We start from the raw sequence: 14481 nt of genomic DNA on the forward strand, positions 1-14481 counted from the left end.
AGTGAGGTTTCCTACACAAGCATCATTGAATACGATCCAACAGAAATGCTTCATGTGGGAATGTTCAGGGATGCAGGAGAGGATATATTGCCTGATAATAGCCATTCCAACTTGTGTTAACAAGTTCACAATTTAGCAGAGTAACATTCCCCCCTTTAAACTTGCAGCGGATGCGTTTGCTCAGGCTCGCTAAAGCCTCTATAATAACTGTTGTGGTATTTCCCCCTTATTCCCTCATAAAAGATAAGACACGACACAGTCTTCTATAAAAGTATAAAAAGGTTTACTCACATATCATTCTGTTCACAATAGGATCCCAGAAGGCAGACGTAGCTTAGAAAAGTAACATATACCTGGAAACTATCTCATAAGAAGACAGTCCCTTTGTCCTCTCTTGGCTGGAGCCAAGAGAGCATCTTTGGCTAAGCAGATGTTGCTTCTTCGATGCATGTAGTCAAAAAGAGAGAGAGATGGCTGCCCTTCCCTGTGCTTTTGCCATTACCTGCACAGGTGAGGCCACACCCACCTCTAGTCACATGCAGCGGAAGTCTGTCCCAGCCCAGAAGGAAACAGGAAGTTTACCTGCTGGCTGGACAAATATTCCTCCCCATGTGTAAACATGTTCACTCTAGGAATGTTGTACTTGACTGCTCTTGTGTTTCACATCCCACACTCCACACACACTCATTTTATTGTATTTTAGCAGTTGTGTTTTGTTTTTGTTTTTTGAGGATTTCTTTAAAGGAAATTAAACAGGATGGACCAAAAAATAATAATATAATACACCAACAGGCACAATTCCAGTGCACTTCAGCAGAAAAATAAAAAAAAAGGATCAAGGATTGGAGGGGGCGGGCAGAGATAAGGAGTCATCACAGGGAAAAGACAAACAATGATACATTCTGTGTTTAGGTAGCGGCTTAGAACCCAGGCATTTGACCAACTCACACTAAGGTGAAAAAGTGTTTGGGATTTTTTTAATTTATTTATTACATGGTTCTCCTTCCCATTTCACCTCACAACAACCCTGTGAGGTAGGTTAGGCTAAGAGACGGTGAGTGGCTCAAGGACACCCAGTGAGCTTCATAGCTGAGCGGAGATTCAAACCCTGGCCTCCCAGGTAGTCCAACACTCAAAGCCAGACTCAAAGCATGGTGAAATTCAGGAGGAAGGGAGACAGATACCTTAAACGCCATTACATCTCAAGATTCCTTCAAGAAACTTGCGGCAGTGTACAATCTTCACATCAGCCCTATGAGGTACATTAGGCTAGAAGATAGCAACTAACACAGGTATTTTCCCCAACTTCTATGAATTTTGAAGACCGATTTTTAAAAAAATAATAATAATGTGTTATTGTTTATTTCCTATACACTGCTTGATTATAAAGAAAAACATCAGAAGAGGTTTATAAGAAGAATAAAATGGTGTTGGTAAATAAAGGCATCTTACAGTATATAAACAAACAAAGAAACAAACACATTATTAGTATTAAAGGTAAAGGTAAAGGTACCCCTGCCCGTATGGGCTAGTCTTGCCAGACTGTGGGGTTGTGCGCTCATCTCACTCTATAGGCTGGGAGCCAGCGCTGTCTGCAGACACTTCCGGGTCACGTGGCCAGCGTGACAAGCTGCATCTGGCGAGCCAGCGCAGCACACGGAACGCCGTTTACCTTCCCGCTGGTAAGCGGTCCCTATTTATCTACTTGCACCCGAAGGTGCTTTTGAACTGCTAGGTTGGCAGGCGCTGGGACCGAACGACGGGAGCGCACCCCGCCGCAGGGATTCAAACCGCCGACCTTTCGATCGGCAAGTCCTAGGCGCTGAGGCTTTAACCCACAGCGCCACCCGCATCCCCTATTATTAGTATTAGTATTATATAAATTTGTATACCGCTCTATACCCCTAGATCTCAGAGCAGTTCACAGCATAAAACCTCAATATAAAAAACAGAAAAGACAACCCCTTCCACAACACATTTTAAAAGGGCATAGGGTGTCAGTATATATAAACCAGCAATTAAAAACCTAAAGAATCTAAAAAACAATTCTGTTTTTTAAAGGCTGGATTAAAATGTCCAACCCAACATCAGTAGCCAAAGGCCTGACAAAAGAGAAATGTTTTAGCCTTGTGCCTAAAGATGAGTAATGATTGCACCAAGCAAGCTTTTCTGGGGAGAGCACTCTACAGTGGACGCTCGGGTTGCGAACGTGATCCGTGCAGGAGGCACGTTCGCAACATGCAGCGTTCCCATCACGCAGCGCCGCATCTGCGCACGCGTGGGTTGCGATTCGGCGCTTCTGCGCATGCGCAAAGCATGATTTAGCGCTTATGCGCATGCGCTGAAACCCGGAAGTAACCCATTCCGGTACTTCCGGGTTCGTCACGGTGCGCAACCCGAAAACGCACAACCTGAAGCGTCTGTAACCCGAGGTATGACTGTACAAGCAGGGAGCCACCACTGGAAAAGGCCTGTTCACATGTTGCATTTGTAAAAGGCACGTGGAAAAGCTGAGCCAGGACCTTTATTCTGGGTGTTCAGCAGCTGAAAGCCCTTGACACAAACCTGGGCCTTCTGAGTGGTGCCGTGTAGCTCCCTGATTCTCAGCCAGAGAGCCGAGAAAGACAGGTGGGGTTTTTGCACGGTATCTGTTGGCCACGGTGCTTTGCAGCTGGCCGTTTGGAGCGCGGGGAAGCGACGAGACGTGCCGCTGCAGAAAATGAGTGGCTGTCCGGGGGCCTTACTCAGCGACTCGGAGCGTTTGGCTCCATCCCGTGAGAACTCCCCTCTGAGCAGCAAAGTGCTTCGATGGCAGGCCGTGCCAAGATTATTATTATCTTTTGTTTCAGCTACTTTGATGAGATATTCTGCTGAAATATTTTTTCAGCGCTAATCATAACATAACACCACACCATGGAAACCACAGCCAAATATTTGACTTCTAATATTGCTGTTGAATTAATTGTGACAGCAAGAGCCCAGCGGGGGGGGGGGGGGGAAGGGGGGCGGAGAAAAAGAACAACCTATCCCTGGGCTTCTCCTGGAACAGTAGCAAGAGGCTGTGCTGTGGGAGGGATAGAACTGTCAATCAATGGCAGAATGGATGATGCTCTGCATACAGAAGACCTCTGACGGAATCCCCTGGCTGTATCTCAGGTGTTTGGAAAAACCTTTTCTCCAACTGAGATCCTGGAGGGTCACTTCCAGCCAGAGTAGATGATATTAGGCTAGGTAGGAAGGGTGAGGCATCTGCTGCGCATGCAGAAGGGAACAGGTTTGTACCCAGTGCCACAGTGCTCCAACCCAAAGGTGTTACTGTTAGCAATGGAAGGCCAAGCCTCGCTGCTATTGTGACATTTCTCCCAGGTACAGGTTAGGTCCCTCCCACCACGAGTGAATTGCAGCCATTCACTTCGGTTATTGGAAGTAAAGAGACCATCAAGGACACTAATACGGAACGGCCATAGCTCATTAGTACCAGGGTGTGGGTGGCACTGTGGTCTAAACCACTGAGCCTCTTGGGCTTGCCGATCAGAAGGTCATTGGTTTGAATCCCCGCAACGGAGTGAGCTCCTGTTGCTCTGTCCCAGCTCCTGCCAACCTAACAGTTCGAAAGCATACCAGTGCAAGTAGATAAATAGGTACCGCTGCGGCGGGAAGGTAAATGGCATTTCTATGCGCTCTGGCTTCTGTCACAGTGTTCCGTTGTGTCAGAAGCAGTTTAGTCATGTTGGCCACATGACCTGGAAAGCTGTCTGTGGACAAATGCCGGCTCCCTCGGCCTGAAAGCGAGACAAGCGCCACACCCCGTATGTCACCTTTGACTGGACTTAACTATCCAGCCGTCCTTTACCTTTACCTTTAACTCATTAGGCTTCACATGCAAAAGGTCCCAAGGAAAGACTCCTGACTGGCATCCTGGAGCCAGAGTAGGCCAATCAGCACTAAGTTGCATGGCCCAGTGGCCTGATGTGCTTTCTTATCTATGTCCTACGTCAGGCATAAGCAAACTCGGCCCTCCAGATGTTTTGGGACTACAACTCCCACCATCCCTAGTTAACATGACCTGTGGTCAGGGATGATGGGAATTGTAGTCTCAAAACATATGGAGGGCCGAGTTTGCCTATGCCTGTCCTACGTCAAGTCCAGGGGGGGAGGGGGATGGCCTTGGCTGTCTGCTTTTCTCCTCCTCAGTGTTGCCCTTGTAGAATTCAGCTGGGGAAGAGGACAACAACAACAACAATTTATTTATACCCCACCCATCTGGCTAGGTTTCCCCAGCCACTCTGGGTGCCTTCCAACAAAATATTAAAATACAGTAGTCCGTCAAACATTAAAAGCTTCCCTAAACAGGGCTGCCTTCAGATGTCTTCTAAAATTCAGGTAGTTGTTTATTTCCTTGACATCTGATGGGAGGGAGTTCCACAGGGTGGGCACCACTACCGAGAAGGCCCTCTGCCTGGTTCCCTGTAACTTGGCTTCTCGCAGTGAGGGAACCGCCAGAAGGCCCTTGGCACTGGACCTCAGTGTCCAGGCAGTTTGATGGGGGTGGAGATGCTCCTTCAGGTATACTGGACCGAGGCTGTTTGGGGATGGGGATAAAACTACAACTAGTCAGCTTCACCTGTCATTGACTCTTAGCCTCTGGCTGCCCCTGCTGCTGGGCTCCCTGTCTTCCACCTTACCAGCCCCAATGGGTACCTTCCACACAAGGTTTAACTATTTGCATCCCGTACCGGGAAGTGCAGATCTCCACGTCTCTGACTGGTATTATTTATCCCTTTCCTTTTCAGTGCACAGGCCAATGCACAGGTCATGGAGTAGGCTTGCAGCATCGCCTTGTTCAGTGTCAGCATTGGAACGGATCCGTGGTATCCAACTCACTGTGCGATGAAAAGAGCAGGTACAGTTGCCATCCGATAGGAATAGCCCTTTACCACTTTTAACACTTCCAGCAGATGTTGCGTCACACATTATTTTTAACAGATGCTGCTGGGAAGTTCTGGGTCAGTGGCTGCCTCATCTTGCCACCCTTGCGCAGCCCCTTTGATGTTTAGTTAGGTTATGGCTGCTTGCCATAACTACCACTCCTAAATCAGAATTGGAGCCTTTTCTTCTTCTGTTAGCAGCAGGCTGTCCTCCAAGAGCTGAAGAAATGACAGAAGCTGGAAATTTCATTTCATTCCACTTTTAATTTGTATACCACCTTTCTATATTACTATGCAGCAACAAAATATACAACAAAGAACGCACACCTTACAATAATCTGATGCAATACAAAAAGTTGTAATAAAGCCATAATAAAACATAACTTTATAATGGAACACCTTATATCAATAAAGTAATATTCAATAATCTATTAGGATATATTAGTACAGTCAGGGATGCGGGTGGCGCTGTGGGTTAAACCACAAAGCCTAGGACTTGCCGATCAGAAGGTTGGCGGTTCGAATCCCTGCGACAGGGTGAGCTCCCGTTTCTCGGTCTCAGCTCCTGCCAACCTAGCAGTTTGAAAGCACGTCAAAGTGCAATTAGATAAATAGGTACCGCTCTGGCGGGAAGGTAAACGGTGTTTCCGTGCGCTGCTCTGGTTCACCAGAAGCGGCTTAGTCATGCTGGCCACATGACCCAGAAGTTGCATGCCGGCTCCCTCAGCCAATAAAGCGAGATGAGTGCCGCAACCCCAGAGTTGGTCACGACTGGACCTAATGGTCAGGGGTCCCTTTACCTTTACCTTGGTTCTCAAACTTAATCCATTCTGGGAGTCCATTTGACTATTGAAACCATTTGAAAACAAAGGTGCTGCTTCAAGTTGGCTGCAGGAGCTTCCTGCACTCGGTTGGAATCCACGTCGGATGTTCAGCTTCCGAAAAAAACATTCACAAACCGGAACACTTACTTCTGGGTTTGCGGTGTTCAGGAGCCAATTTGTCCAACAACTAAGCCCTTCGCGACCCAGGGTACCACTGTACACAATAAAATTAACTCTCAAAACATCAGTAATTAAACAGAAATCTGAGACTGGAAGGCCAAATGCAGCCCCCAGGCCTCTCTCTCTGACCCTGGGATTCCCCCCAGACCACATCCCTCACTGCCCTTGCTTCACACCTTCCTTGAGTGTTTTTGCCAGGCTGAGATATGCCATTGAACTCTGATTATAACTCTCTCCTGCCTGGATGTGTAATAGAGGGAGTGTAGAAATGAGTCGACTGTACAAGTTCTTTGTTTTGCCTACTTTCACCTCTGGTTCTGCCCACCACTGGAATGTGGTCCTCAGAAGGCTGACCAGAAGTGAATGTGACCAACAGACTGAAAAGAGTCCGTCCCTGTCCCCCGTCCCCCCGCATTCTGACATACGCAAAGGCAATTATAGCTGCTCTCTTGGCTCTCCATCCTCCTGCCATCTGCTGGGATGACATACGGCTCTTGCCCAACATCTCTCAGAGTGTGGCTATCTCCAGAACCGCAGGGTGCAGTCAAGATTTTTCCAGCCTGGCAGAGCTGATTCTAGCCAGGCTCTTTGTAGTTCTTCACTGGCCGTTCAAAGTAGACCTGGTCAACATCAGAAGGTGATTTGGCTGCCAATGTTACTGCAGAGGTAAGCAGACTTCCAGGGAAATTGTAAAAGCGGAGACAGAACATCTGACACACTTAAATGTAAATTTAGAAATTTAAGAGCATTCCTGTTTACCGAGGCATTTGATGGCAGGAGGCGCTGTTCCCTGGCAGCTCTGTGATCACTTGTTTTCGTTTTTAAAAGAAAGTAAGTTTTATTGTTGTTGTGTTTGCTGCTCTGAGCTTGTTTGGGAGGAATAAACCGTCACCACCAGGCCAGTTTATTTTTGGATCTAGTGAGGAGCAGTGCTTGAGAAACCTCATGATACATTCGGGGGTAAGAAGGAGGACAAAGGATTGCCTGCTTGGCCACCAGTGGCTGAACCATTGCAGTTTTCCATCTTAGTCATCACAGGGAGATAACAAGGCGCCCTGCCTAGCTGTGGGCGTGGGCTTGCATGTTCTCTGCCCGCAGGGCAAATCGTGGCAAGCCAGGTAAAGTTAAAGCTACCCCTGACCATTAGGTCCAGTTGCGGACGACTCTAGGGTTGCGGCGCTCAGCTCGCTCTATAGGCCAGGGGAGCCAGCGTACAGCTTCCGGGTCATGTGGCCAGCATGACCAAGCCGCTTCTGGCGAACCAGAGCAGCGCACGGAAATGCCATTTACCTTCCCGCCAGAGATAAATCCCACCTATTTATCTACTTGCACTTTGACATGCTTTCAAACTGCTAGGTTGGCAGGAGCTGGGACTGAGCAACGGGAGCTCAAACCGTTGCGGAGATTTGAACCGCCAACCTTCTGATCAGCAAGTCCTAAACCACAGAGCCACCCACGTCCCTAAGGCAAGCCAGGTAGGGCAAGTCAAAAGCCAGGAATTGTGCCCCTCTTGCCACATCAGCTGAGTAGATGCTACTTCTCTCCTATGAAAATTCGCTTGACCCCAATACCCTCTGTATTTAACATGGAGAAAGATGGGGATTGGGGTGAATGTCAAAGTTTGCCCAACGACACAGTAGGATTCATTGTTTGTAGTGGGGTTGTGGCGGAAATAAAACAAAACTCCAGGCTATGGATTATCTATTTGCACATTTTTACCCTACACTTCAACCAAAAAGGCTTTTGAGAGAATAATAATAATTTATTATTTATACCCTGCCCATCTGGCTGGGTTTCCCCAGCCACTCTGGGCGGCTTCCAAAAGAATATTAAAATACTGTGATACATCAAACATTAAAAGCTTCCCTAAACAGGGCTGCCTTCAGATGTCTTCTAAAAGTCTGGTAGAAGTTCCTGCCTGGAGTTTTTAGGAGACCCCGTTTGCCTCAAAGAGCTGCAATTCCCAGACCGGTTTAACAAGCAATCCCTCTTCCCAGGGAACTATGGGATTTGTAGTTCCGTGAGGGGAACAGGCCGCTGCCGCCACAGTCTGCCACCTGAGTCACTTTTGCTCAGCATGGCCCATGATAGGACTACCCCAACTGAAAGGGGAATTCTACCATTGACATCTCAGAACCAGAGTGGTTGTTGTGAGACTGAAATTCACATATTGACCTGGAACTATGCAGAGGATTATTTTGCCTGTAGGGTTCTAGTACGTTTGTAGAGACTTTCCGTCCTAAATAACATCGACCATCGGATTCAGTCTCAAACAACATTTTATTGGGGGCTTTTCTCCCACCTACCCCACCTTTCTGCAGGCCATTGATGAGAAGAAACTGCTCTACAGACAAATGCGACGTCTATTGGAGGGCAGGCCCTTGGCGACCGTGCACAGTAGATTGTGGAAGCGGATTCCAATCACGGCAAGTCAGCTGCATACACAGGAGAAATAAGAGGCCCGTAGGAGATCCATCGTGCGCCTGGAGGAAGAGACCAGTGACCTGGAAACACTGCAATGTCACTTCTTGTGACAGTATGTAAACGTTTATTTCCATTTTTGAACTCTCCGGTCGCTTGTGGCAATTGCATGTAGACAGTGGCGCTGAACTCTTAGTTCCGTAATGAACGTGATAAGCCGTCAACCAAACCCCACCCTCCCATACAATGCAGTGGTGTGACATTGGCGTGCCCCAGTTCAGCAAAGGGTTTGATTCTGAAGAACTAAAATGCAAAACAACTCCCAAGATAGGCTCAAGTTAGTTCAACGGACTGGACCCCTGGCCGTTGAATGCAACTCGTTCAGAGCAGCCTGCAGATTATCCTGCCCATAGTGTTGTTGTGCAAGACCTGAGAGGGAAGGAGAAAGGATGTGAACGTTATCTACGTCTCCCTTTCGCATTTGCGCGAGATGAGATGCTGTAACTGCCCTTTTTCATTCTTGTTGCATTTCAATGTATTTTTCAGAAGGCGAATGCAAGGATACAACTCACTACTGTACATTTGTAAAGCAGCTAAAATTATGCATGATAGACATCTACAAACAAAGGTGTTGTCAGTCATGTGAAGAGCAATACCCTTCTGTGGGAAGTTCGTGATGTCGCAGTGAAGATATCGCGTGAAGAGAATGTTGTTTCAATCCAGCCTGCTCTGGACAATATAGACAATCAACCAAGAACATGTGATGGGGATGGGGAAATGGATGAATAGAACATGCTATGGATAGTCCAGGCAGGGTTTTCCATTTTCTCTCCTTGACTCCTTCCCACCGGGCAATAGCTCTGTTGCAACTTAAGCTTTAATGGTGTTGGAAACATCAGTTTTAATGGGGTTGCAAGTGATTCATTGGCTTTCAAGTAATGCTCCTTGCCTCATAAAGACAATTCGAGTTTAGCGATTGTTGACAACTATTCCAAAAATACTGAAATGCAGCAACAACTCATATCTGCTTGTTGCCTTTCTGGTTTGATCCACATCAGTACAATTCTCAAAGTATATGGATTCAGCCATCTGTAGCTGTAATATTTCCCCCCAGAGGCTGCATTTCCTTAGCATTTGAGAAAAGGACATTGTCACAGGTCTTGTTTTATTGAGATTAGCTGTCGAACGGATCCCCATTTTGCTTTCCTTCCTTCTTTTAAGCGCCTGCAGTAAAAGGCAATGTACCTGACATGATGGTTTTCAGACCTGCTATGGGATTGTTTTCTAATCGACGAGGCGTCATTTGGGGCGGGGGGGGGGTTCCCCAAACGTCTGCTTCAGCCTTGCGGGAATGTGATCAAAGCCAGGGCATGATTCATTGAATGTGAAAACTGGATGCAAGAGGGTTTCTACATGGGAGCTTGGAATTTGCGTTCGGGATCTGAGAAGTTTCCCCTTCTGCTTGGTCAGATGAGAAATGAGAGTGGTTCTCTGGGCCAAGGGTGCCTGTCAGGCTGGATTGCCCTTGAAGAAACCTTCTATATACTTTTCCAGTCATTGGAAAGAAAGAAAAAAGGGGGGGGGGACCAAACAAAACAGAAAGAGCTGTTCTTCATTGAGACAGACATATGTTAAGTATCAGTTTCAATTTGTTTCCATTCATCCTGACTATCATACATTTAGTGATTGCATGCTAGTAAATTCGCAAAACTACAACCTCAAGTAGCTCTTTTCTGCCGTGCAAATTATGTGTGCAAAGCCTGCCAAGAAGCCAGTTTTTGATTCTCGAAAAAATACAAACAATATGGAAATATAAATAAATGCAGCCACATTCGAAATAATGTATACCATTCTGGCCGGCCCGTCTCAAAAAGGAAAATTTGGAGCTGGGAAAAGTACCATGGGGTGGGGAAGCACAAATGATCAAGAGGTCAAAATATTTTTCTTATGAAGGCTTAAAGGCCCTTAATTTAGAAAGGGGGGGGGGGGGGACAACAGCTAAGGCTGCAATCCTAACCCCACTTAACTGGGAGTAAGCCCCATTCAACTCCATAGGAATGACTTCTGAGTAGACAGTATATTTATTGAGCAGCACTGTAAGAGGGACATGGCAGAAGAGAGCTAGGTAACTTGGTGGCATCCTGATGGTGCATTGCAACTCCCATCATTGGACATACTGGTTGCTGCTGATGGGAACTGGAGTCCAGCAACTGGGGGGGGGGGCGGTACCACATTGCCTACCCACCCCCCAAATGTTTATAAAATTATGTGAAGTGGATAAACAGAAGGTTCACATGTCTTTCTCCCATAATATTAGAATTCAGTGTGTCCCACTGAAATTGATTGACATTATTTTAGGACAGGAAAGAAGCACTGCATCACACAACGCAGAATTCACCCATGGAATTTGCGGTCCGCTGGCTTATGTGAGGTGATACGGCAAATTCACGGCACAAAGTGATTAGACAAAGTCATGGCGGAGGAGATGCATAATGGACCAGGAAAGGGGATGAGGGGAGTGCTTCCCCAGGACTGACATCACCTGCCAGTACAGCTGATGGAGCTTCCTTGCTCTGGCAAATGAATAACGTGGCTTTCAGGATTGTGACAGATTGGCAGAGAGGGGGGTGAAAATCAAAGGCTGGGTACTTCTTTCCTTTCCTTTGACAAGGTTCCTTCTTCACCCTAGCAGTTTAAATGGGGAAACTCTTTTTGCTTTTTTTTGTATTTCTGATGGTAAGTTAAAGGTTGCATTTTGACTGACTATAGATCTCTTGGTAAGCGCCAGCGTCCTTTGCAAGTGAAACCTGTGCACTCAATATTAAGTGTCGCTGAATTCAGTGTAGCTTACTTCTTTGCAGTCCTGCCACCAGGCTGATGGGGAATGTAAACCTAGGTCTCCCCCATCAAATTACAACACGCTAACCTCTAACCAATGTTCTATGATTGTCAGCTGACCCAAATCAATTTGGTATTATACTGCTCTTTGGGAGTTGCATATAATGAAGGCAGCTGTGTGCATTTTGAGACTCTCCTTTGAGAGGTTAGGTAAGGAGGCTGTTGTGATGAGCTCCCTGTGGCGATCACACAGGGTCCTCGGACGTTTGACGGTCTGTTGATCCCTGTGCCACCACTGTGATTGCTTCCCCGCTGCCACCAACCCATTTCACTCGGGTACACATGGAGTCCAGACAGTTGTTAAAATTAAACCAAATAAACAAGTTTATTTTATAAGCTTTAACAAGTTTATGATTTCAGATCATTTTTCTTGTCAGTTTCTTAATCTTAGTTTCTTTACCAGCCTATACCTTCCTAATAACTTCTGATTATCCCAGCTGTCTATCTGACTCCTCTTAACAGATTCTCTCACATCAAACTATCCCAACCCACAGACTTATCCTCCCTCTCTCTTCTCTAACACACGACTGACTCCTTAATAACTCTAACTCTAACTCCTCCCCTTGGGTCCCCACTTGCCAATCACTTCACACTCATTTAACCCTTTCCTTATGACCCAGCATGATGTCACCTTTGAGGGCAAACGCCACACTCCCCTCACTTCAAAAATTTGCCATTGCACCACTGGTGCATGGAAAGCACTGTAGAGCCTTCAGGCTCAGAGGCGGTGTACAGTACATGACACAGCACGGTGCCTTTGTGCCCTGCTTGAAAGCAGCCAGGAGGTATTTGACTGGTCACTAAGCAGAATGCAAGATAGAGGATAGCCTCCATCAGGGCTCTTTTGATACTGTTAAGCCTCTAGTAGAAAAAGAAAATGTTATTGCTGTTTTCAGTTTCAACTGGCTTGCTTTTTATTTGCAACTCCTGTGCTCTTGCGTAAATGCCCAAAGGCAAATTTGGTTGAACTGGGCCCTCTGCTGATGGGCCAGAAAAGAAACAGCAGAGATTTTGTTTCTGTTCCGAGGGTGTTAGAGGAAAAATGAATGCACCATGGTTTGGGTTTTGCCTCACTGCTAATTAAACTAATGCTGCTGTACAGAAAACCTTTCACGTGGGTAACCGTGGTTTTTGCTGACAGCAAGAAAAGCGATATATACCCACTCACTGTAATGATATGGAGGCTAAACACCTTGGGCCAATTAGCAGTCAGTAGAATCAAGAGGTAAAGTTTTTCCAAGTGGGAGAATTGCATATTTGAATGTTCAAAATGCTGGGGAGGAGGACGGGGAAAACCCCTGCAGATAGTAGCCTGGTTTCTGCAACATGGTAGGCCAAACTTTTTTTAGCAGAACTTTTTTTACCGGAACTGCACAAACATGGTGGCTCTGAGAGAGGAGCTTGTAAGAAATGGGTGAGCCTCTCAGTTTCAGTTTCTCTTATTTTTCCAAGTTCAGTTTTCCACATTTCTGCATTTGTTTGCATTTTTTTAAAAAAAAACACCCTCATGAAAATTCATTAGTGTTTTAGTGCAGATTTCTCCCAACTGACACTTTTTCTGTTAATTTCAGTAATGTGTGCATTTTTATGGATTCTGTACCCCAGTGTGCTGTGTATTTTTTTTGTACACATTATTAAGCTGGAGAACTGCGCTTCAAAATTCAGAGAAGTGCAAGTTTTTAAGGATGGCTGTGTTAGTTTTACCACTTGATTCTACCCGTATAAACTGTCCCTTTTGACACACTGGTGTCAGCAGGAGTGCAGAGAGCTTGCTCTTAACTTTAAAATGATTAACTTTGGCTGCCCAAGCTTTTTAAATCAGCCATGGGTCTTGTTTGTTTATACCATTTTTAAATTAAAACATGTAATATACTTTTGTATATATTTATTACCTGATCTAAAAGTGCAATATTTTTTGTACAGTGTGTAATAAAGATTTTGGAACTTTTTTTCTTGTTTACTGAAATTTACCAAATGTTTTTATGTTGTATTTAATATTTGTAAAGAATGAACTGCTAGCATCCCTGTTTTGCTAGTACTTTGGTTATAAATGCATGTCCTAGGGAAGAATAGCTGTGGGTGATGGTTGCAGCAGATGGATACGGTCCTCTGTAGCCGATTCCACTGTTGCTACATTAACCAAAGATGTCTAATATTATTTGTTCACTGGCTTAACTTTGGTATTCACAAAAATAAACACTCCTTTTGGCTATCCCAGTTGCTTTTACTATATGGAAATGGTTTGTCAGTGGCATTTTTCAGGTTCTTTATGAAGTGCATTGTTAAAACTATGGAATGTGCTCCCAACTTGGATGCATAGCTGTCAACTTACAGATTTGAAAATAAGGGACCAGTAGCCTCGAAAATAAGGGATCAGCAGCCAAAATAAGGGATTTTAGTCAGCCAGCTGAAATACGAAGTTAAAAGGGACCAGATAATTTGGGAGAACAGCGCCGGTTTTTAGCCCTTCGTTTCCAGAGGTTGCTGCTCAAGACACCAGCTGATGAAACACTGCAATTAAATAACTACAAGCAGCAACCACTTTTCACGCAAAACGAAGTCCAGGCTACGAAGATGCTGCTGCACTTCTGTATCCTTTCTCTCGTGCTCCATCTGCAGCTCTCAGTTCCATCAGGCGGGGCGGGAGGAGGAGGGGGGGAATAGCGCCCGAAGTAAACCCACAGATCAGACTATCTATGCTAGTCTACCACTACAAATCTATGGGATAAGCGCTTGCGGTCCTTCCTCCGCTTTCCCCCTCTATGGTTAGCCCTTGGAACACCTGCCTCCTCCTCTCTCTGAACTGCTTTCTCTGTGGTTGCCCTCGCTCTCCTCTCAAGGCTCCACATTCCCGGCGGGGAGGGGCTCCCGGAGGCCAAGGCTGGTGAGAGGAGGCCGGAGGGGGGCAGGCCGGGCAGCCAAGCAACAGAGTTGGAGCCTCTCTCCTCCCTGGCCAGCAGGGAGGGAAGGAGAGGAGCTGCTTCCTTTGAAACCTAGAAAATTTAAGGGACATCATCAATAAGGGACAGCAGCGGGACACGGCGCTGGGATAAGGGAGTTTCCCGCCAAATAAGGGATGGTTGACAGCTATGCTTGGATGGCTTCAGAAGATTAGACAAATCCATGGAGGACAATGGTTACTGGTCATGATGGCTAAACTCAGCTTCCACAGGCAGAAGCAGTATTGGCTCCGAATATCAGTTGTAAAAATCACAGGGGGGGGGGAGAGT

General features: G+C 46.2%; 1 protein-coding gene across 1 annotated transcript in view; it reads left to right on the forward strand.

Annotated features, from left to right (window-relative positions):
• ADAMTSL3 (ADAMTS like 3) overlaps positions 1-13463 on the forward strand; it is a 271063-nt gene extending 257600 nt beyond the window's left edge. The window contains exons 28-30 of the mRNA XM_077918855.1: positions 4794-4903; positions 8254-8468; positions 8900-13463. Of these exons, the coding sequence (XP_077774981.1) occupies positions 4794-4903; positions 8254-8468; positions 8900-9030 (456 nt within the window). The 3' untranslated portion in view covers positions 9031-13463. The remainder of the gene's footprint in view (positions 1-4793; positions 4904-8253; positions 8469-8899) is intronic.
• The last annotated feature ends 1018 nt before the right edge of the window (positions 13464-14481 follow it).

The sequence above is a fragment of the Podarcis muralis genome, chromosome 14 (assembly GCF_964188315.1).
Source record: "Podarcis muralis chromosome 14, rPodMur119.hap1.1, whole genome shotgun sequence".
In the NCBI taxonomy this organism is placed as follows: Eukaryota; Metazoa; Chordata; class Lepidosauria; order Squamata; family Lacertidae; genus Podarcis; species Podarcis muralis.